At 54.3% G+C, this 23,500-nt stretch overlaps 1 protein-coding gene across 1 annotated transcript; it reads left to right on the forward strand.

The window, feature by feature from the left end:
- The first annotated feature begins 6,094 nt into the window (after positions 1-6,094).
- ZNF488 (zinc finger protein 488) lies at positions 6,095-16,817 on the forward strand. The gene is made up of 4 exons (XM_069460974.1): positions 6,095-6,196; positions 7,065-7,148; positions 10,333-10,391; positions 15,686-16,817. The coding sequence occupies exons 1-4, from the start codon at positions 6,095-6,097 to the stop codon at positions 16,815-16,817; spliced, it is 1,377 nt and encodes a 458-aa protein (XP_069317075.1).
- The last annotated feature ends 6,683 nt before the right edge of the window (positions 16,818-23,500 follow it).

Genomic DNA, 23,500 nt, shown 5'->3' on the forward strand with positions numbered 1-23,500 from the left:
GACCACCGTCGCCGGAGAGCCCAGGTGAGACGCGCCCTGCGGGGACAGAGGCGCGAGCGCGCGTGGGCGATGGGACCCATCTCCCTTGTGTTAGCTTTTCCCCAGGGCAGAATGCTTGAGTCCTGCCTTTTGCTTGGGGGGGCGGGGGCCTTCCCTTCCCTCTGGTGCCTGCGTCCTCCTGCTCTCTCCCGTGTCTGGAGCCCCATCCTGTCCCTGCCTCACTGTCTCCTTGTCTCTTCCTGTTCTCTCCTTCCTATCTCTCACTTTTTCTTGTCTGTCTCTTCTTTATTGGCTGTTTCCCGTCTTCCCTTCTCTTTTCCTTCTGTCTGTCTCTCCCTCTCTCCCCCTCCTCCCTCTCCTCTCTCACTCTCTCCTCCCTCCACCCCTTCCTCTATCTTTTTCCCCCTCTCTTCCTTTCCCCCCTTCTTTTCAGCACAAAAGAATTCTGCCTTTGATTTTTTTTCTCCTAAGGTGACTTTTCAGACGGCAGTTCTTCGCATCCTTTCCTCCCTTGGTCCCTCAGTTCATCTCCTATTGCTCTCTTATTCTCAGCCCAAGAACCCCGCATCAGCCCCAGATCCTTTCTCCAGCAGACTGCATCCAAAGGTCTGCACACATAACCTGCCCAGTGCCTGTCCTGGGAAAAAACATATAAATGATCAAATTATACATTTCTGGATTTTCAGAGTGAGCTGAAAGAAAACACCTGGTTTTAGAGAAAAGGCGTTGATTGAATTTTTTCTTGACATTTTGCCTTTACTTTGGGCACAGACAGCACAGCAGGAAGCTAAACCTTGCAGGAGGATTTGGGGGACTGTCCCACCCGCACCTACCTCCTGGGCAGGCTATGAGATGCCGGGTATTCAGAGCTGGATTCAAATGCAGGATTCTGGGCTGTGGGAAGACAGTGGGAGGCCAGGGCTTTGCATTTGAAACACTTGGGTGAGAGTAGAAATAAAAAATCACAGTAAATTTCTGAACATATACTTGTCAGTGTCTCTGATGTACAGAAATAAAGTAACATATTTACTCTTGAGAGATTATTTTATAAAAATGATTGTAGCATTTGAAATTAATATTTCTGTGTAAATTAGGTAGTAGGAACAAGGTGAAACTATTTCATGTTGGTAAGTGAACAAATCTAGACAAGCAAGTCTCACTCATTTCTGAGGGATCAAGTGGAGGTATTGTATCCAAGCAACATTTTATTCCTGTTAAAAATTTAATCTTGTCAGATGTGACTTCATTTTTTCATGACATTTTTATGATACATACCTGTCTATATGTTCAAACATACATACTTAATATATACATATATGCACACTAAGTTGTAAAAAGGACCCTTGTTTGTTTTTAATGATCTTAATTACCAACTAAAGCTTGAAGCTTTGGCTTCTTTGAAATAATTTAACCTAATGTTGTAGTTTATTGTGACCTTTATTGATAATTCAGCTAATTCAACTTTTCAGTTGTTGCAGAAAAGGAAATTTGGCCATAGCTAAATCACACACAAGTGAACAGAGGTTAGAAATGATGGAGGAAGACTGCAGTGTGTTTAATGAAAGAATTTGCTCACTTTTGATCAAGAATGTTGGAAAAAATTTTAGGTATGTGCATGCAACTTTGGTTGGTGAAACTATTTTCTGGATTAAAGGGTTAAATTGTCTTTTAAGTAATCTAACCATGACTTCCACTGTATCATCTGGGGGGAGGGGTGAAAGGTTTTCAAATGATATAGAATCCATCTGCTTTGCTTAGCACATTTTTCTTTCAGAAATCTAGGAGAGGCAACCTTTGTTTAAAAGAGATAATCACACCAGTTAAAAAAAAAATAAGTCTTGGGCTTCAGTGCTTTGAAACTTATCTTCCTTCATGAAGTGGTCTGTGTCTCTAAGAACATCCTTGTCCTTCTATCCTTAGATGGTGCTATCGTTGGCATCTGGGAGGGTCTGACTGAGCAGTTGATGTGTAATCACGGACTTTTTCCCTGAAGGTTGGCACAGTAATTGTGACCACTGTTTAGGGATCTGGCTTTATTCCCTAATCACATGAGGAATGAGACCTGCCATTTTGGGGGCTCTTACTATCTGTCACGCACAGAGCCCTGTTTAGTCCTGTTGGGAGGCTCCTGAAAGGAAGATCACATCCCCCTCTTACTTATAAGAAGACTGAGGCCCAGGGTGGTCATCCATGATCACACAGGTGGTGAGTGGCAGAGCTGATTTGGAACCTAAGTTATCCCCTGGAGCCTGAGCAGTGAGGGCTACTTCAGTCCCGTTATGTGACTTTCCTGTTGCTGCAGCCTCAGTGCAAGTTATGTCTGAAATATTCTGCCACACAGATCCGCCCATTGCCAGTGGGCAGTGTTTGGTAGAATCCTGTTCCTTGTTCTAGTGTCCTGCTGCCATCCTCGGCCATGTGCATGGCTGACTGTCCATCCACACAGCAGGACCCCTTTGAGGCACTGGCCTGCCCCTCTGCTTTCATTGGCCCTGCATCCACAGAGCCTCGGACATCTGAGTGGCTGATGGGATCCCATCTTCCCCTACATGGGTCCACGTGGCTAAGGGGTGTTGGCACCAGGACCAACCTCACTGCAGGCCTGGGGCTGACTATGTGCAAGGAATCCTGCACTTGGCTTTGCTGGAACACAGTAGGCATTGCTGCTAGAGGGCTGCAGCCATAGCTGGTGGTGGAGCCTGTGGGGGTTGCCGGGAATCCCTTCTCTCCCCAGCCCTGGGGCACCACCAGCCAGCCTGCAGGAAAGCCTGGGCCACTCCAGTATGTAATTTTCTCAGTGTGCCAGAGCCAGGAGGATGTCTAGAAACGTGTATTCCCGTTGTTAGGAAAACCCAGGACATACGCAAAACAAGTCAATAGATAGTTATCCTCTGGAATCTTCCAAAAAGGTCTGGGAAGCCTCTCTAGAGACCAGAGTCCAAAGGATTGGAGGCACAGGAAGTATTTTCTGCTCTTGTTTGTTTTAGCTGAAGAGAAAGGCAGACACAGCAAAGCACTGCCTGGGGCCTACGTGTCAGGGAGTAAGATCTGGTGTGTGACCCACAGCTGAGCACAGCTGGGGGCTGGCCAGTTGACTTGGGGTGGAGAGTGCCTCCAGCCTTCTCAGGAAAATGAGGTCATCCGGTTGGTTGCCAAGAGTTCTTTTTTCTGCAAGTGGAGCGGAAGGAGAAAAATGCCCAGGCCGTTTTGTCATTCATTAAACACTGTTGCATGCTGGTCCCTGAGAGCTCACAAGTAGAGGGAAGGTGGCCATGAGGTCGACTTGACCCGCTTGTCCTTTGAGAACAGCTTATCTCCCTGACGTTTATTGAGCCGGGCTCCTTGGCACTTTAACCGTATTAGTCCATCCAGTCTTTCCGACAGGCCAGTGAAGTGGGCGCCAGGGTAATCCTCTCTGCAGACGAGAACACGGAGGGATGGGGAGGACCCACACCTTGCCCCAGGTGGCAGGGTTGGTAAGAGCAGGGCCGGACTGGAGTCCAGGCCCTCTGACCCTGGTGCCCATGCTCTTAACCTCTATGTGGATGGAAGGCTTGAAGGTTACCTGGGACGATCTGGTTACGGCATAGACAGGCAGGTAATGTGGGAGCATGTGGCCAGTGGTTCCCAGGCGAAGGAGGAATCAGTCCACAGTCAGTGCCCAGGGGATGGGAAGTAAGCCAAGAACCACGAGCTTTTAACACTGGTGTGGGTGAGGCCTCACTTTCCCGGGTGCAGCACTCCCTGAGATGGGTAGCAGCAGGACCCCGGTGGTGCCCAGGAGGGTTGGGAGCCTCAGGGAGAAGTGTCCCCTATAGTAGGGAAGGCCAAGCATGGGACAGTCCCCTGTAGATGTGGAGAACTCGGTTTCAGACAGTTTCAGAGTTCACAGCGTCATGATCCCTGGCCTGAGGGCTCAGTGGCGGCGGGAGTCTTGGGATTAAATCAGGTGCTTGCAAGTAGGGAGAGGACGGAGACGTGTCTGTATGGGTCGGAGGGAAGGGAACCAAGGATGACAGGAGGAGTCCTTCTCGGGACATGCACAATGACAGAGGGACACATAGTAAAGAGTGCTGGGGGCGAGTGCCCAGGACAAGCTGAGCCTATTGAGGAGAGCTGAGGACCACAGAGCTCTTTTCAGATTATGTTCAGCGCAAGAACAAAGGCTGCACAGATCCTTCGCTGTCTGGGCAGCTGGTGTCTGTGGCAGGGGAGGGAGGAAGGAGCAGCTCCACTCTGCCACAGAGGTCTGGACGGAGATGGAGCTGCAGGCACATGGGCCCGGGCAGGCCCGCAGGAAGGCACGGGCGAGGCAGTGCTGAGCTGCTGTGTGTGGTCAGGGCCCCTGACTCAGTGACACCCTGGCCAGGGCATGGCATGACCTGGGGTGCAGTCCCACACCTGCAGTGCTCATCTGAGAGATTTGGGGGGTCAGATGCCGATTCAGCCTGCATGGAGGAGACTCCAAAATGTGAGGGTGCCCCTGGCAAAGATCCTGGCACAAGGGGAAGGGCTGGGAGTCCAGAGGCAAGAGGAGAGGAGTGTGTGGAGCTGGCAGGGGCTCCCAGGAACAAGCCATGCTGGACTCACATCATTCTCCACTTTGAGGGGCTTTGATCTGGCCACTGTCACAGACAGAGTGGGGGGAAGTCGGAGTGGGGCCCCAGAAGGAGTTTTGTAGGTGTCCTTATACTTGCCTGAGTGGCCTTACCCCACGCAGTGCTGATGCATGCATGTGACAGCAGTGACCCTCGGGGGGAATCCCCAGCCACTTCAGATCTCCCCTCCTCCTTTTCTTCCTCCTCCTCCTCTTCCTCATTAATATCTGGATGTCAGCATTGCTGGAGTGTGCAGCTGGGCAGGATTTCTACCTGAGTGTTCGGCGCCGTCCAGATCCACAGTGACCTCACAAAGCTGGAGGGCTGCACTGCGTTTGGCAAGGTGGCCTTTGGCAGGTAGGAGAGAAGTGCGCTTGGATTGAGGTACGAACCTGCCTCGCGTGGTTGTTGTGAAAATCAAGTGAAATAAAGTGTGGAAGCTTCTGGCACGTGACAGCAAATGTGCCCTCCTGCTGTGAGACCAGGTGTCCCCAGTTTTAGTGCGGAGAAGAGGGTTGTCACGTCCCGGCCCAGGGCACGCTGGGCAGTTCTCACATTCAGGCCTCCATAGCTGTGGTTGACAACGGTGGCCTGAGCCGCAGAGGCAGCCCAGTGAGACTAGTGCAGCGGGACCAGGGGGACAGTGGGGTGGGCTCCTGTACAGCCTTGGGGGCAGCGTGTGGATCTCAGCTGTCCTCTGGAGGACGGTCTGAGAGACCGAGTGTGAGTGCGTGAGCGTGCCTGCATGCTGTGTGAGCGTGTGTGTGAGCGCGTGTGTGTATCTCTGTGTGAGTGTAGGGGTGTGTGTGTAACTGTGTGTATGCGTGAGTGTATGTGTGTGTCTATGGCGGTGTGTGTGTTAGTGTATGTGTGTGCATGGGGGTGTATGTGTGCGAGTATGTGTATGAGGGTGTGTGTGTATGTATATGTGTGTGTGCAACTGTGTGAATGTGTTTATGTGTGTGTGTGTGCACATGAGTGTGTATGTATATATGTGTACATATGTATGTGTCTCTGTGTGAGTGTTTGTATGTATGTGGGAGTGTATGTATACATGTGAGCGTGTGTGCGAGTGTGTGACTGTGTGTGAGCATATGTGTGTCTGCATATATGTGTGTGAGTTGTGTGTGTGTCGTTGTTTTTGTGAGCTCATGGCAGCTCAACGAGGACGCTTCAAACAGACCAGTTACTCTGAGAAAGGGGAGAGTTGGCTTCTTCCCACTTGGTCACACACTGGTGGATCTGGGGTGGGCTGTAGAGGTAACTTAGCCCAGCCCAAATTTACACACGGGAAACTGAGGCTCAGAGAGGTAGTGCTTTGCTCGGGTCCCTTGGAGTTCTGGTGTTTCTGCATCTGCCTCTTCAGGAACCTTTGGCTGACATTAATCGGGGTTGTCACAGGGGCTGTCGGTGGCGTCCCCTTTGAGGAGTTCATCTGGAAAGAATGTCGGGCGTGGCGCAGGCCCCCTGAAAGCACACGGTTTGGGCATCCGAGAATGACAGAGGACCCGGGGCCCCGGGGGCCGCACACAGTGGTCCGCAGGGCAGGGCCGGCCTGCCGTTTCACCACGGGAGCCATTCAAAAGTGTTTGGCCCAAGTGGGCACGCTGACATTTTCAGTTTATGTTTCCTGCTTTCTCCCCAGCTTCTCCTGTGCTTCTAGTCCGTCAAAAAGTCGGCTTCCTTGTCTCATCTGCTTGAGAGCTTCTGACAGAAAGAGGCCTGGCTGCGTGCCTTCCTCCGTAGGCGGCAGGGGGGCAGGGAGAGGAAGGAGCTGGTGGGAGGCCAGTTACAGGCCTGCGTCACACGCCTGTGGAGGTCCCAGTGAGCACGGCGCGCACCCACTCCTAGAATGCTGGACCCTGGCAATAAATACTTCCTAAGAATGGCAACTCTGGAGTGATCGGCAGAGTCTGGTTCCACCAGAACCGCTCATCGGCTGAGGGGGATGCCTGAAGACGGCTTTCCTAGTTTCCAGAACTTCAGGGTGGGGCTGGGAAGGGCAGGGCGGGGATGAAGGCCTTCCCAACAGGTCTGGCCACCTCCCCCTGGGTGCCTCCTCCCCCTGGTGCCACCTCCTTGTGGTGCCACCTCCCCCTGGGTGCCTCCTCCTCCTGGTGCCACCTAACATATGGTCATTGTATGTCTTCTCCATGTCAAGGGCACCCCCAGGGCAAAGCCAGAGGCCAGCCCGCCCGTGGATGCCTGGCAGCTTGACATGAGCTACAGTTGGCAGACATTTGTCAGCAGCGGCAACTCGAGTAGATTCACGTATGGGGAGAACCAAGTGTGAGCACTTCTGGCGAGTGGAGATGGGACGCCCACACTTGCCCCAGGGGCAGGGCCAGGTGAAGAGGTGGCTGCCCCCAGCATGGGGCAGGGGCCAGGCACAGCTCAGACGCACCCTGTCAAGCCCAGGTGTTTATTGCTCCAGGCTTTTGTCTCTCTGGCCACCTGTGCTTGCAGAGCCTGAAGCGGCCTGGCGCTGCTGAGGATCGGGAGAGAAATGAGCAAGCCAAGCGGCAGGGAAAGAAAACTGCCCTCAACCGGGTCAGAGCCGGCAGGAAGGAGCCCTGTGTGCTCTGTTAATGTGGCGGCTGCTGCCTGGATGCTGATAGGTGCAGGGGCAGGGCTGACCAAGTGCCTCTGGGCGGCAGTCTGTGTGCCTGTGTGTGTGTGTGTGTGTGTGTGTGTGTGTGTGGTGGTATCGTTGCTTCCAGGTAGAGCCCTGGAGGCACAGCACTCCAAATTGGGGTGAGCTAGTTATGGCATCTGTAGCAAGCAGGCTTCTTTGGAGACAAGCCACAAAACCCAATTCCAGTCAACTTAGCCAAGCAGGAGTTAATTAAAAGGTTACGGCAGGGGTGTGCTGAGGTGTGTGCGGGGTAGATCACAGCATCAGAGGGAGCACTGGAGAACTTAAGCTCAAAAAGGACAGGGATTGGGTCGGGCACAGTGGCTCACGCCTGCAGTCCCAGCACTCTGGGAGGCCAAGGCAGGAGGATTGCCTGAGCCTAGGATTTCAAGACCAGCCTGGGCAATAGTGAGACCTCATCTTTACGACACATAAAAAAATAGCTGGGCGTGGTGGTGTGCACCTGTAGTCCAGCCACTTGGGAGGCTGAGGCAAGAGGATCGCCTGAGTTCAGGAGTTGGAAGCTGCAGTGAGCCATGGTGATGCCACTGCACTCTAGTCTGGGCAACAGAGCAAGACCCTGTCTCCACATGCGCCCCCTCCCCCACAAAAAAGACAGGGATTGAGCTGCTTCAGAGAATCCCAGTAGCAGGAACACATAGGTAATTTCCCAAACTGAAATTGGGTTTGGTTAGGAAGGGTAGCATCAAACAAAACCATCTGATGTCTGCTCTGTGGTCACAGACATCTTGTAATCCTCCCTTCCCATCAGCTGGTTTAAGAACTCGGGGCACCAGTGGACCATTCAGTGTAGCCCACACTTCCTGAGAGCCTGCTACATGTCCCCCAGGATGCCTTGTGGGGGCCACCAAGATCGATCAGACACGGACATGGTCTCTCTCTGCAAGGGCGGAGAGTCCAGCTGGGTGGCAGGGGCGACATTGAGCCTGGCCAGGGCAGGCTGCTGAAGGTGGCCCTGCACCCCAAGCCTTAGCATGGCAGCCCTGATGGTGTTTGGGGTAAGCAGGTCGCAAATGCAGCCCCCTCCTTTCAATTGGCCTCTCAGGGTCCCCTGGAAGTCTGCACATGGGGTAAAGTTGCAAGCTCTGAAAGGAAGTAGCACTGGATTATGGTTCCCATTGGGTGAAAAAAGACATCTCTGAGCATGAGTTTGGCCACTGGCCCCAGAAGTCTGGGTGGAGTCTCTCCGGAGTCTGCACTGGGAGTCACTGAGCACCTTGCGCTTAGCCCCTGTTCTTCAGGCCCCACTGTCTGGAAGGCTGGACATAGTGTGACTGCGTCAGCCCCTCCATCTGAGCTGTGACTGGGGCAGGGGAAATGGGGCAGGTGCCTTCGAGAGTAGCTGGAAGACGCAAGTGTTAGTGGGTGTCAAGGAGTCCAGAGCTCTTCAGAGAAAGGAGTTGTACAAATCCGGCTCCGACTCTGACCCTGTCCCTTCCCCTCCCCTACCTTACTCAGTGGGGCTGGATTTCACGTGGGGTCTGACCTGGCCTAGTGTGAGTGGAAAGTCAGTATTTACGGGAGTGGGTGGAGCTCTCTGTCTTGCTGAGTGCCTGTCCTTTGCCTTTTCCTCGCTGCTGGCATTGCCCAACCCTTCTTTGCCACCAGGGCTTTGCCTGTGCCATTTTCCCATCCTCATCTGGTGAACTCCTATTCATCCATTAACACCCAGAGCTAATATCACCTCCTCAATGGAGGGGCATTCCTCAGGGTCCCCAGATAGCACATGGTCAGTGACTATCCATCCCTGATCCTGCAACATTTTCTACTCACCACTAATGCAGTCTTTTCTCTATCCTGGGTCCTGTTACGATGAGGTATTTTCCACTCTCACCACACGTGGAGTATCTCCAGGGCCAGCCGATATTGGCACTTGTTGAATAAATGAGTGATTGTCTCCCTAAGAGCTATGGTGTGGGTCCCTGTAGCTGGGCCACTTGATCTTACCCGTAAACAGCCCTTACAAAGCACTCTTGATTGCCTTCTAACCCAGTCTTGTCGCTGCCTGGCATTTGCCAATGCGGTCCCCTCTGCCCTCTCTTTTCTCTTCTTTCTGCCTGCCCTTTGGAGGCCTTCCTCCCCGTTCGGAAGGGTCTCTCTGACTATGCCAGTGCCCAGCACTCACAAATATTTGGGGCAAATGCTGTGGTGCGCCGGTAAGTGTTTGGCACCTGGCTCTCAGCATGTGGCTCCAACATGAATTTTGGGTGATGGTTGCATTTACGATAAAGTGTAAGATGAAGGTAGAACAATGAACGTATGTCAGAACCTCACTTGTCAGTGATTTGAGTGACCCGTTTGCTAAATCAGATAATGTAGGAGTTTTGGAATACTGGGAGAATAGTCCCTCAGTTTGTGTGCTGTTCACAACGTAATTGCTGTAGACAAGACACAATTTTCAGTTTAATCTGCATTATTGACGTTTTTTCCCATCACTTTCTTAAGTCCAGATGATCAGCAAAGCAAGAAATGAAGCCCTGATTTATAGCGTTTGCCACGAATTCTCCCATCGTGGCTGACTTCAGGCCACTGAAGACATCCCTGGCCGTGGTGTTAGGAAGAGGTGCGCGGCAGCAAGCCCTGCTCGCACCAAGGAGACACGGTCCACGGAATCATGCCCAAGGGCTAGGTCATAGTGAAACGTAGTAGAATAATCAGGAAGAGAGGCATTTTGAGCATTTATTGCCTGTTTTTAATAGAATTTATTTGACTGTAAGTCTGTGTAATTGAGTGTTTAATAATGTCTGTGTTGAAGCAGCTAGCTCATAGCATTCCTGAAAACCTCACAAGCCACTGTGAGCTGGCTCCAACACACCACTGGTCACATGCCCAGAAAACCTTTCTGTCTCAAAGTTGCGGGCAGGGAAGAAAACCTTCCGGACAGAGTTGCATGACTGTGTCTTCTCAGCCTCCTGGTGGGGTGAGCTTTATTAAGTGCCACAGTAACAGACATTGTCATTGGTTCAATCAGCAACGGTCTAACCCCATCTCACTTGGCGTCCCTGCACTGTCGAGGTTGGAAAGCTAAATCCACGCGTCCCAGACTGCCCTGCAGCCAGGGTGCGACCTTCGACACAGGTCCCACCCAGCGGCCACGTGCATCAGCTGGACCTGGCTGTGGAGGCGGGTCCTGTGAGGTAAAGTCTTTGGTGGGCAGGCAAGATCTTCTGGCAGGCACAGAGGCAGGAGTATCTGGTCTGCTGGGGTCACAGAATTGGGTCTCTTATGGTGGGTGCTGATCCCAGCAGAGTTTCTACTAGACAGCGCCAGGGCAGAGTTAGGCATTTTTCTGGCTATCCTGGCCCTTGGAGGGCACTCGAGCTTGGTCTCTGGCTCTCCTAGAGATTTTATGAGCCACACAACACCCTGTAATAAATTCCTTTCTGCTTAAACTGCTTGGAGTAGATGCCATTGTCTGCAGCTAGGAAGCCCTGATTGCTAGAACCTAAGGGATGCTAGAAATCACTGTGAAGTGTCAAAGTAACCACAGGTCTGCTCACGGGGCCCATTAATTCACGTCAAAGGAGTCCAGAGTCGTGCTTGTGTTTGAAGGTTCAGGGACATTAGAAGAATAGCTTTGGGTATGCTTGACAGAAACATCCCACTGTGGTGTGGCTGTTACCAGATCTGCCCTGGATCATCCATTTGCTCTATTTTTTGCCCATTAGCTGCTCAAGAAAACGTCCAAAAAACGCCCAGACTGATCACAAGAGATGTGTCATGATGCCACATAAAGGTATCACCTGGAGTCCTATGGTACTTAAAACCATAGAGACCATCTGGCCCGGCCTCCTCATTTTGCAGCGAGTGAGGTCTCCCCAGGACAGGGACCTGCCCAGGGCCGTCTCTGAGTGCTTAAGCTGAGACTCAAACCCAAGAGTCTTAACTTTCGCCTGTCCTGTGCTGCTTCTCAGCAAGCTTTTTCTGTTATTTTGCTTTGTCGTGAATTCCGGTTTGATTTGACAGTACATTTAGGCATAAGGCGAGGGTGTGTGAATCAAACAACACAGGTGGCTGGAGCACCTAAGACCTGCATGTTTGCTGTTCCCTGAGGGTGCGCGGGGCAAGGCCTGGTGGGCCGTCCCGCCCACATCACACTGGCCGCTTCATTCTGTAAGACAGCAGCACATTATGTATCCCTGGGACTCCAAGGATCTCAGGGACAAGGGTGCTGCTGTGACTGCAGAAGACTTTGTGTCCCCAGCGTGCGGCTGCACTGCAGGGGGGACTCTCTTGTTCACTTCTGCAGGCCCCTCGTTGTGTTCTTGCCCCTTGACCACAGAGGAAGGAGTGAGCCTGCCCTGGGGGACTGCCGGGGGCCAGGCGTGCTGGGCGGCTCCTTATAGATAGTGTTGTCCTGTGTAAACGAATTCATTTGCTGCCACATTCCAGAAGCATTCAGAGGGCTGGTATGTCACGTGCCTGAAGCTCCCCAGTAAGTGTGCGGAGACGAGATTCACGTCCACATCTTTCCCACTCTTCGCCCTGTGCCTTTGTGTGTCATTTTGCCTCTTGGTTTTTGCTGAGGCGCAGAGCGAGCTCTGGAGCTCTGTGCCGTGGGTGTGGGTTCGCCCTGCTTTCTCGCACCGGCACCGACACCTGAGTGGCAGGTACCTGATTCCAGAGCGGGCGGAGGCAGCCTCGGCCCCGCCCTCCCGGCCACCAAGGAGCCCTGGACACCTGTGAGGTCTGACCCTCCCCCCCCATGGGGCTGCCGGGGGAGTGTGCACCTCTCACCCTCAGTCCAAGGGCCTATCAGCTCCTCCTGGCCACCTCCCTGGGGGGGTTTCTGGAATTTTCAGGAGCCCTAGAGGAATTTGGGGACAATGATAGAGGTGGAAGGAGGTTTAGAGCTAGGCAGCTTTATGAACTTGCTGTTTTCTCATTCTTTTTTTCTGTTTTTCTTGACTCGTGCTGCATGCCGGGCTCTGTCTTCCCCATGCATAGAAAGCATAGGAGCCCTAAGCTTCCAGAAAAGACCTGGCCACATGTTACTGGAGACAGGCCGGGGCACAGCGGGGCAGGCTGGAGAGGGCAGACAGGTGGATGTCCTTCCTCTGAGCATGGCCGGCTGTGTCCTTGGCCAGATGCCTGAGGGTGCGCTCTGTCCTCCACCCTCCGTCACCAGTCCCTGTCCTGCATCCAGCCGTGGGCATGGCCAGGGGCTGCTGTCTCGGGACTGAGTCCAGGACTGATGTTTTCTTTAGGCCTCCTGCTCTGCATCCTGCCCCAGTGCTCTAGGGCTAGGCCAGGCTGCAGCCGGTTTGGCTTCCTGTCTCACCCGCCCCTCCAGCCATTTTTTAGCTACTTAGAATTCCCTCCATGTAAGAGCCACCAGTCTGATGTAGACTGGAGCCTGGCACATAGTAGGTGCTTGTGCACGTGTATTGAATGAATGAACAGAAAATGAAACACACTTTGCTCAAAGGCCGATGTGACCCAGTGCTTGGGCATTTCCTCCCTTCTTCTAAAGCCCCCCTTTTGTCCCTGTGGCCCAGGGCATGCAGACCCCAGTCACGGCTGGACGGAGGCCAGGTCTCTCCAGGTGGTGTGAAACAGACCCTGAAGCCCCCACGACAGACAGCGCACTCTGCAGCCAGCAGGAGGGGCTCCTGTTCTGTCATGCAGCCCCTTGGCTCCCGGGAGACTCCAGAGTAGGAGTGAGGACTTCTCTTTCCCAGGACAGAGTGGGGGAGGGACGGACCTCAGAATTATTTCCCGGAGCAGGCAGGAAACAGCTCCACTGGCTTGTGGAGAACAGCATTACAGAATTCCAGCCCAGAACAAGCCGGGAAGGGCATTGCTCCCTTTTAAAGCAGTCAACTGCTGAATAAAACAAAACAAAACATTAAAATAAGACCAGTATGGTGTCAAAATATTAGAAAATAGAGAAAACCATCACCCTAAATTCCATAATACTAACATCACTCTAGTGGACAGTATACATACAGTTTATAGTATATAGTGTATTATATACATACTATTGTATGGTATAGGATATATTATAGCATATATACCTATGTATATTTTCTTATATATTGTTTTGGTATTTTTGAATGTTTTTTGTTTATTTGGTAGATAGAAATTTTTTCTATTGCTTTTTAAAAAAATTAATCAGAAAGAGGTTTATTATAGGGTATTAGGTAGTTTGTAGGATTTCCAGAAGGGACAGACAACCAAATCTGTATGCTCCACAGCCAGAAACAAAACAGCCTTGGAGAAGCGCCCAGCCACACCCTGGAACTAAGCCAATGGAAAGGAAAGCCCACTGTCGCCCCCAACCCTGTTTGTTTTACCATTTATTTGTATCTAACACTTTGCTCAACATGGCATTGTAAGCTTTCTTCCACGCTATTGGATAGTTTTTATAGCCATACTTTAAAAATGAATCGTTTATTTATAAAAACAATCAGGTCTTGCTTGGCTGGGCAAGAATGCACAGGCCCGAGAAGTGGCCACTGTTGGGCGATCCCAGTGGGAGCAGAACCGGCGCCAGCAGACCCGCACTTGGCTCGGTGTCCTGAACATCCCCCAGGCTGGCCACTCCACGGGTCTCATACGTGCTCTTCGTCCTGCCGTAGACCCCACCTTTCCGTGAACCCTGGGCAACCCCTGCTGGACCCTCAGGGCTCTGCTCAGACGCTGCGCTTGTCAGGGTGTAACATTCACGCATTTGCTGGTCCCTGTGCTCTGTCCTTGTCGTCACTGTCACCATATCACCTAGCACAGGGCCAGCACACTGCAGGCTCTCAGTGAATGCTTGCTGAGTGAGTGAAGGAGGGAGTCAGTGAAGAATATGACCTAGTCGTCTTTACGTTTTTCCCCAGGGTTTTTCCTTTGGCTTATGTATTTTTTCATAGAATAGATTATACCAAATATATAATCTTTTTGTCCTTTTCCCTCCTCAACATTACATCATAAGCATAGCACACACCACTGTCCAAGGCTGCAGTGTTCCGTCTTGGGTATGCATCTGAATTCAGTTACCAGGACTTGTAGTTAGGCATTTAGGTGTTTATTGTTTTCACCACCATAAACAATACTGTGGTGACATCTTTGTTCCATTCTCCCATTAGGCAGATCTGACCCTCTTCAGAGGGGTCCGACCAGCCCCTGAAGGAAGGGTACATTCAGAGTCTGAGCTCGCTGGGTGCTAACCACCCTCACGGTGACTCTTGGCACCCACAGTCCAATCAGCTCTCTTTTCAGTGAGTTCAAGTGGCTGACTGCTCTGCTGTCCCCTAGGGAAGACCCCGGCGGGTTCTCACTGGGGGCAGCGCTAGGGCCAAGCAGAGATGAGGGAACGGGAAGAGGCTGGAGACCCTTGGTGGCGCCTCGCCTTTCACTCTTACGTCACAGTTGGAAATCCAAGGGTGCCCTTCCCCTGCAGGTAGCCACCTCCCTGCCACGCCTGAGTGCAAGCCTTCGGTGCCCGGGACAGCAGTGGTAGGGAGGAGGGAGTGTTGTCTGTGCCAGAGGGATCTGGGGGGCCCCAGGCACCCTGCTGCACTGTGGAACGAGCGGAGCTCACAGGTACGAGGGGAATGCAGCTGTCCGTGTGCACGGCGAGGCCCAAGGCAGCACATGTGGGTGTCTCGGTAACCCTGGGAAGCTTGGCTGGGCAAATGCATACCCACTGTTGGTGGTCCCAGTGGCTGGGACCCGTTGGCTGGAGCAGACCCCACCAAGGGGGGGCCACTGCCTGCTCACAAGGGGCTGGGATGGCAGCAAGGGGAAGGGGGACACAAGACTCTCACAAGAAGCCAGGCTTGGAGAAAGTGGAAGGAGACCAGGCGGAAGCTGGTGGGCGGCTGATGGCGTCAGAGGGGCTGCTCGCCTGCAAGGGTCCTGCAGCCTGAGGAGCAGAGGGTTGAAACGAGAGCAGGGACAGAGAGGGGTGCTGTGAGGAGCAGGGACTGTGACGTGCACAGTCCTCCAGCGCTGCGACCCCCTGGTGCTGTGGCCTCCCCTGTGTCCTCCACACTCAGCCAGGGCCACAGGGCGAGCACGCGATAGGAGCTGATGGCACACGGCTTCCTCGCACTGGAGTCCGCTTACTGACAGACGATCCAGAAACTCCTGCAGGGCCTGGGGGCTGACCGCTGTCCCCAGAGCGGGCTCTTTCCCTTCCCCTCCAGCCTCTCCCTTTCTCAGGCATTTATGCCAGGGCAATCCCGCGTCCAGGGGCTGCTGCTCCCGGGCGTGTTCAGCAGAGACCTCTGTCCCCAGCCCTGCCACTGGAGGTGGGCTCTGGAGTCCAGTGCTGTCCAAGTTCCCCCTCTCCTTGGAGGCAGCGCGGTTGGTGCTCCCATTCCACAGATGCAAAGGAGGCCCGAGCATCGGGTGGCTTCTCTGACGCCAGCCTGATGATGTGTTTGCCCGCGTGGCATCGAATGTCTGTCTCACTGCCTGTCGCTTCCTCTCTGTGCAGGGCCCTGTGGCCGAGTGTGTCCGGCCCAGCCATCCCAGCGAGCTTTCCCATCTCCTGGCTCCTCTGTTGGCCAAGTCCTGAAGAACCTCAGAGCCCTGAACACTGGTGGCTGCCGGAGCGTCTGCCGTGCCCACCGGTGGCCCAGGCCCCGCTGACCAGCATGGCTGCTGGGAAGGGGCCCCTGCTGGGCCCGTCCGCTGCAAACAGATGGCGGCTCAGCGATCCTGAACAGGGCCAGGGCTGCAAGCCGGTGCTGCTCGAGAAAACGAACCACCTGGACTGTGAGGCTGCCGTGGGCAGGGGGGCCTGGGATGCAGCCTGTGCTGAGCTGGCACTGTCGGTGGCGGCGGGCAGGCCCAGACTGGGCAAGCCGCTGCCCCGGAAGGCGCGTGGGGAGCAGAGGCAGAGTGCTGTCGTGGAGCTGCCGAGGATCAAGGAGAGGCTGGGGGGCGGTCAGGCCCAGGAGAGGGGGCACGATGACCCCGCAGGCCAGCCTGGGCCCGCACAGCTGGTCCAGGACGTCCCCAGGGCCCCAGTCAGCACCACAGTCTTGTCTGTGTGGCCCAGTGGAGCCCGAGGTGAGCAGAGAAGCGCCTTCAGCAAGCCAACCAAGCGACCAGCAGAGAGGCCCCGGCCAACCTCCGTCTTCCCCGCAGGTGAATCTGCAGACGCCCTCGGGGAGCTGTCTGGACTCATCAACACTGTAGTCACCCCTTGTTGGGGTCGACTTTCGACTCCCAAGCTTTTGATCAGTGATTTCTGGAACTTGCAATCGTTGCCACAGCATGCTCCATTCTGCAGCGCTTTCCTGGGTGCCCCCAGGCTATGGCTGGAGCACACCCGGGCCCAGGCGCCCCCGCCCTTGTCTTCCTCCCCCACTTCATGGGCCCTCCTGCCACCCACCCTCACCTCCCTGGGCTTGTGCACCCAGAACTGGTGTGCAAAGTGCAACCTCTCCTTCCGCCTGACGTCCGACCTGGTCTTTCACATGCGGTCCCACCACAAAAAGGAGCCCACGGGGCCAGACCCGCATTGTAAGAAGCGGAGAGAAGAGGCCCTCACCTGCCCCGTGTGCCGAGAGTACTTCCGGGAGCGCCACCATCTCTCCCGGCACATGACTTCTCACAGTTAGCAGGTGGCCGTGGAGCGACCACGGGGTGCAGCATCCAGTATTGGCAGTGGGGCAGGGGGTCTCCCTGGGCCTCCCTTGGAGGAGGCTGTCTCAGTCGTCTGCAGGGCTGGCTCCTTTGGCACCCACAGACGAACAGCCCAGTTATAATTTGAAAGAGACGGGCAAGCCTGTGCAACGTGTGCTGAAGACAGTGGAGTCCTGAAATAAAATGATGGGCTTTGCTAATCCAAGGCATAGTCCCCAAGAGTGGGGGCCTGCTGTGGCACACAGTGTGGGCTTTGGAGGCAGACAAGCCTGGATTCTGGGCTCTTGCACGTGCTAGCCATGACCTTGGACAGGGGGTTTCACCTGCTGGGCCCCAGTTTTCCTACCTGTAAAACGGAGCTGGCAATGCCTGTGTGTTAGGGTTGGTGCCCGAGTCACATGGAAAGTGGCCAGCACGCTGCCTGGCAGAACGCAGTGCTGCGTGAGCGAGGTTTACGACGGCTGTGCTGGTCAGCCATCGTTATTAACCAGCTCTCAGTGGCAGACAAGCAAAAGCATCTGTGTCTCGGTCACGGTCTGCGGGTGGGCTGGGGTGGGCTGGGCTTGGCTGGGCTACAGGTTTGATTCACGTCAGGCTGTTTCTCTGCTAGGGCTGCCCAGAGCAGATTGCTCTTACGGCTCTGCAAAGAGCACAGGAGGGCGAGCCCCAAAACACAAGTGCATCTCAAGTCTCTGCTTGAGTCGCGGCACTAACACCCTCTTGGCCGATGCAAGACATAGGGCCAGGCCCAGTGCTGAGGGGTGACGAAGCGCAGGCTGCCCTCGGGGAGGCCATGGCCGGGGTGCACGGGCATTCCCTCTCCAGGAGGGTGAGGAGTCGGGACTGGGAGTTCAACCTGCCGCGCTGCGCATAGGTGAGAAGGGGGAGATAGAACACGTCCCCACCTGCACGCACACCCCTGAGCTCCCAAGAACGGGGCATGTGCAGAAACTACACTGTGAGGATTGGGAGAATTCTGGGCACCACTTACTGTCTGCCGCGTTTCTGTCAGTAGCCATCGCACGTCCCCACGCGGGTCCTGGTCCCTGATAGTGCAAGGCACAGGCCACACCCTCTGACGTGACTCAGGCCAGTCTGCGTGAAAGCCCTTCCTGGGCAGCTTCGGAGCCAGTGCAGTTCGTTCCACTGGGTTCTGCCTCACTTTCAGGACTCGCTGGTTTCCAGCCCTCTGGTGGGGTGTCAGGGCTCAGGCCTGCGGCGGGGAAGGAGCCAGGGTAAGCTGGTGGGGGGTCTCAGCCAGCTGCCAGCCAGCCACCCTCCAGATGGCACCTCTTCCCGCACTGTCCTCTGTGCCCACCTGTCGAGGCGGCAGCATCTCCCCCCTGGCTGTCCCTCTCCCACTGGGCACCCCTCGTTCCTCACGTGCAGGCAGATCATCTTCTGAAAGTTGGAGTCAGACGGTGCCCCAGCCCCACAGCTGCCTCTTACGCCACAACCCGCATCCCAGCAGGGCCTCTTGGATGCTTCCAGAATGAGGCCCTGCCTAATGCTGGTAATTGCAGGACTCGTTTCACGGCCCCTGTGTGCCAGGCCGTAGCGCAGGTGCTGGAAGAACACAGACAATGTGCTGCCTGTGCTGCAAGAGCCCTGGAGGCAAGTGCAGTTTCCTTTCCACTCTACAGTGCATCGTGATTGTGAATGGTGCTGCAGCGCCCCTGGCGTCCCTGACACTCCCGGGAGGCTCTGCCTGCTGCCTGTGTGGACCGTGCTTGCCCTCACGAGGCCCTAGGTGGCACTGGGCAGAGGGGACCCCGCTGTGCCTCCTGGCCTCTGCTCTGCCCCCAGCTCTCGTGCTCTGACCGTGGCTCTGATCTCTCCCAAGTCTGGGCTTCAGCATTTGCTGTCCCTGCGCCTCATGACGCCAGTCCTGCTGTGGTCCCATAGGCCTCTTCTTGCATGTCAGCTCGTTAGGCCTGCCCAGACCCCGCTAAAGCAGCCCTGCAGGTCTCTCTTGACCACGTGGCCCCGCTGTTTCCTTCAGGGCACGTCTCACCGTCTGAAGCCATCTGTTTATCGTCTTGTTTGTTCTCTCTGTCCACGACTGTCAGCTCCTTGGGAGCAGAGATACCTGAATTGCTTACTGTGCATCCCAGTGCCTGGCAATTGTTGGTGCATAATAAATATTGTGGAATTATTTTCTGCGTGAGAAGCTGGGCCTGAAAGTGTGCACAGTCTTCCTTTGGTCCTGGAGGGTCTCCTGGGGGCCACCCTGCAGCGGGAAGGCTCCACGTGCACTGAGCTTCCCTCACCCACCCCGTCTCCCTGGCCTGGCGAGGGCTTGAGCCAGCAGGTCCACGTTCATTCGTTTATCCAGCGTCCCTGGGCACCTTGAGCTGAGCCTCAAAGACTCAAAGTCGGTGCTTGTGATTCAGACAGGGAGGGCAGCAGCTGGAGACAAAGGTCAGTCCAGAGCCTGCAAATGTCCCCGTGTGCTGCAAGGCCATGTGAGGAGGAGGATGGGGCTGGGGACATGGCCCTGAGAGATGGTAGGAAGACCTTGCAGGAGAGAGGTTTGGACTAGGGGCACCAGGGGCTAGACTCAGAGAGGCACTTTGGGGGGCACCTTCCAGCTGCAGTGGGGAGGGTGGGCTGGAGGAGGGAGATGGGACCCACTGAGTTCATCGTCCTCCACATCTGGAAGGGGGCAGGGTGGTCCCTGCAGGCACCAATGAAGCACCTTCATTCCCATAGGGACGCTAGGTGGCACCTCGCACACAGAAGCTAGACGAGAAGCTTAGCCCTACTGGCTCCTTCAGACGCTGCATGGGGACAGAATTTACCTGCAGAGAGGCGGTGCGTACAAGGTGGCTGAAGCGGGGCAGCCTCCCTCTCTGCTGTCCCAGGTGGGAGCAGGAAGGGGCAACCCAGGGCCTCAGCAGGAGGTCCCACACTATGCAATTGACATGCGTGCTATCAATTAATCCCCACAGCATCCCAGGAGGTAGATATTTAATTTCTATTTTACTGCAGCTGAAACTAAGCTCAGAGTGTCAAGACTTTCTTTCCTGAGACCATGGGCTCAGGAGCAGCAGTGCAAGACCCCAGGACCCCTGATTCGGAGCTCATGTCCTTTCCAGCCTGCCACGTGTCTGCTTAGCCCAGTGTGGCCACCTGGCATTGCAGATGGTTCCAGAACCCAGACTTAGAGTCAGACATAGGCTCCCGTCTCTGATTTCAACTCACACCTTGCTATTCATACATAAACATGCTTTCCTATTGCCCTTCTTTTTAGCACGCTCACTGTCTTACATGCTATCTTTTACAGATTTATCTTGTTTGCTGCGTCTCCTATCATTAGAAAGTAAGCTCTGTCAGGGGTTTTTGCTGTATTGTTCACTGCTGTATCCCTGGAATCTAGAACAAGGTAGGCACATCGTGGGTGCTCAACAGACATTTGTTGAATGAATGCATGAATGAAATGCCTGGTCCTGGCCTAGCTCCTGCTAAATCTAGAATCATCTTCTCAGGAGGGTTTTGGCATCTGTCAAACAGTATGCACGGTTGTCCTCTGGCTTAAATGTTTGGTCCCTAATTTCTGTGAAGTCTCTTTGAAAGGCAAAAATATACTATAGCAAGATGCAGTAAACACCTAGAATTTAAAGGGGACTTAGATTTCTAGTCTACCCCCCTCACTTCACAGTCGTGGACGTTGCGGTCCACAGACACGAGTTGCCATGCTGGGTGTCGCAGGGCAGGCGTTGGGGAGGCCAAGGTTGGAACCACTGAGATGTCTGGACCTGTGATGCTCCCTTCCCCACCCGTGACCCGTGAGAAACCTCAGCTAGACCAGGCAGGAGCTCACATGCACACGGACGGAATTAGTACTGGCCTCAACCGGTTACGTCATCACAAGCAGGATAGGCATTTGAGACAATCTGAAATTATGGAGAAACACAACAAAACATCACCCCCCAACTCTTCTTTTCAAGATGGAGTTGATTTTGGTAAAAATTGATGTAGGTCCAAGTTGCTGTCCTCAACATATACTAATGAAGCTAAGACATTCTGAATTCAGATCCATTTTAGTTTTTAATTTTAACCAAGATTGAATTTTCTGTTTTTACCTGGGAGAGAAGTTAAAAAAAAAAAAACCCAAAACAAAACATCACAAGGATAGGCTCCCAGATTTCAGCTTCTTGCCAATTCCTGAATCTGTAGGCCAAGGATCCTAAACTCAAATGACTATGTAATTAGGCTGATGAAAGTCAACGAGGCTGCCTGGGCCTGGGAGTGGCGGGGGTGGGGGTGGGGGGTGTCTTGGCACCTGGAGCTCGTATGTCCTCCGTGAAGGCTCTTCAGAGCCAGGCCAAACACAGCCTTGAGAGAGGCCAGAAATAAGGTCTTTGTGTGAAATTAGTTGACAATTGACTCAATTGTTTTTAAAACCCTGGCAGATGGCCAAAATAGCACCGATTCAGCAAGCCATGTCAGTGGTTAGCTGGTGACCCCGACTCTGTTATAGGCCCAGCCTTTGAACAGGCAGGCGCTGGGCCTGGCCCTCCGACCTCACCCACCCATCCTCGTCCTGCCAGCACAGGGAGAACCCTCGCTAGCGGTGACGGCCCCAAGAGCCGCCCGCGGCCAGCCCCGCACCCTGCGTTCCCTTGGAAAGCGGGCGCCACCTGCAGGCAGCAGGCCCCCACTGCACGCTGCCTCTCCAGAGAGAGGGTTTTACACACCCTTCATTTGCATAATTTTTTTTTTTAAAGGAGGCATGTAGTAGGTCTAAAGATTTCATAGCAAGATAACAACCTCATAGAATAAATCTTTCATTTGAAAGCTAAGTCATTCTCCATCGTGTTTCGGGTTGTGACACTTCCTAGGAGAGAAGAATTTTCAGAAACCAGTTTTGAGTGGGGTCGGGGAGGTGCTTCCTGCAGGGAGGTGGGAGGTGTTCTTTACATTTAACGTCTTCTTCCCATCTGTCTTGTGTTTTCCTGGGGCAGGAGGCGGGGGCCCCTGTAGTCTGATCTCCTTGCTATTTTAAGCTGCTTGGATTAGGAGGCTATTTTCAGTTCTGGCCGCCCTGGTCAGCAAAGCAGAGAGGAGGACCCTGGGCCAGGGGGCAGCTATTAATAAATCCTGTGGGCACCAGGAGTTGGGAGATGGGTGCTCTCGGTGGTGGGTTTGCTGGCCCAGGGGTGTGATGGGGCTGCATTGCTTTTCTTTCTGAGTCCCAGCCTCACATTGCATCAGAGCGGTAGGGGTAGACAGACCCTCGCTGACATGCAGCCTTGCCCATACACTGTGTGTTGGGTTGCATGGGGCAGGTGCAGGGACGCAGGAGGAGAGTGAGCGAGATGAAGAGTCAGGCTTCCCCGCTTCAGTGCTCCAGCCAGGCCAGAAACCAGGGGCCTGCGGGGGTCTGCCAGACGCCCCCTTCCCGGTCCTTTTGGATGGGGCATATTGCTGCAGCAGTCCCTGGCCCCTCTGCCCAGGGGAGTGTGGGCCATGTCTCCCGCAAGGAGTTGAAGGTGAAGTTCACCTTTTCCTTCCCCTCCTTACAGAGCCTGGCAGAGACATGGCTTGTTGCTGGCCAAGAGCACCCTGGACGTGGGCCCCCAGCACCCAGAGCCACCGCCTTCCACCCTGCACCTTCTCTGTGCCAGAAGTCCCTGGTCAGGGAGCAGATGTGCCCTCGAGTGGACTGTGCCTGCTCCCTGCCCCTGCTGCTCCGATCTGGTCCTCTCTGGAGCACCTCACTCTGTTTCCGCCACTTGCTCTGTGGCTGGCCTGGTGTCCTTAGGATCTGTCCCTGGGGACGGCACAGAAAGGCAGAAGATGGGCCCAGCACAGCCTGTGTTCCTTTCTCCACCAATGACCTCATCGTTTAGCTGCCCAGAGTGTGGTCTGGGCTCTGATGGAGAACTAGGGAAGCTCCTAGGCCTGTCTTGCCCCAAACAGCCAGCTCTGAGTCCCCACTGGGGCCTTTATAATCCATGTGTCACACACATTGTCACAACAGGGTCGAGCTGGACTCCTGGGGACACTCCAGCACCCCTGGATGCCACATCAAAAGAGCCACTCCCAGCCTGCCCTGCTTGGTCCTGTGTGACTACCTGGCCATCATGGGAGGCACAGAGGAGAAAACCTGAGTGTCTGGAGGGAGGGGTGGTTGTGTGCAAGACTGAGGTCCCCAAACCCTGGGTGTGGACCGTGGCCTGTTAGTAAGTGGGCTGCACAGCAGGAAGTGAGCAGAGGGCGAGCGAGTGAAGCTTCATCTGTATGTACAGCCACTCCCCAGCCCATCGCTCACATCACTGCCCGAGCTCCGCCTCCTGTCAGATCAGTGGTGGCACTAGATTCTCATAGCAGTGGGAACCCTGCTGTAAACTGAGTGTGCAAGGGATCTAGCTTGCATGCTCCTTATGAGAATCTGATGCCTGATGATCCCAGGTAGAGCTGAGGCGGTGATGCTAGCGCTGGGGAGCAGCTGCAAATATAGATTATCATTAGCAGACAGGTTTGGCTGCACAGAGACCATAATAAATCAATTGCTTGCATACTAATATCAAAACCCTATCAGTGAATGGCAAGTGGCAATGTAATAATAATAGAAATAAAGTGCACAATAAATGTAATGCTCTTGAATCATCCCAAACCCATCCCCCCCCACCCCCACAACTGTCCGTGGAAA

Source organism: Eulemur rufifrons, chromosome 28 (genome assembly GCF_041146395.1).
Source record: "Eulemur rufifrons isolate Redbay chromosome 28, OSU_ERuf_1, whole genome shotgun sequence".
In the NCBI taxonomy this organism is placed as follows: domain Eukaryota; kingdom Metazoa; phylum Chordata; class Mammalia; order Primates; family Lemuridae; genus Eulemur; species Eulemur rufifrons.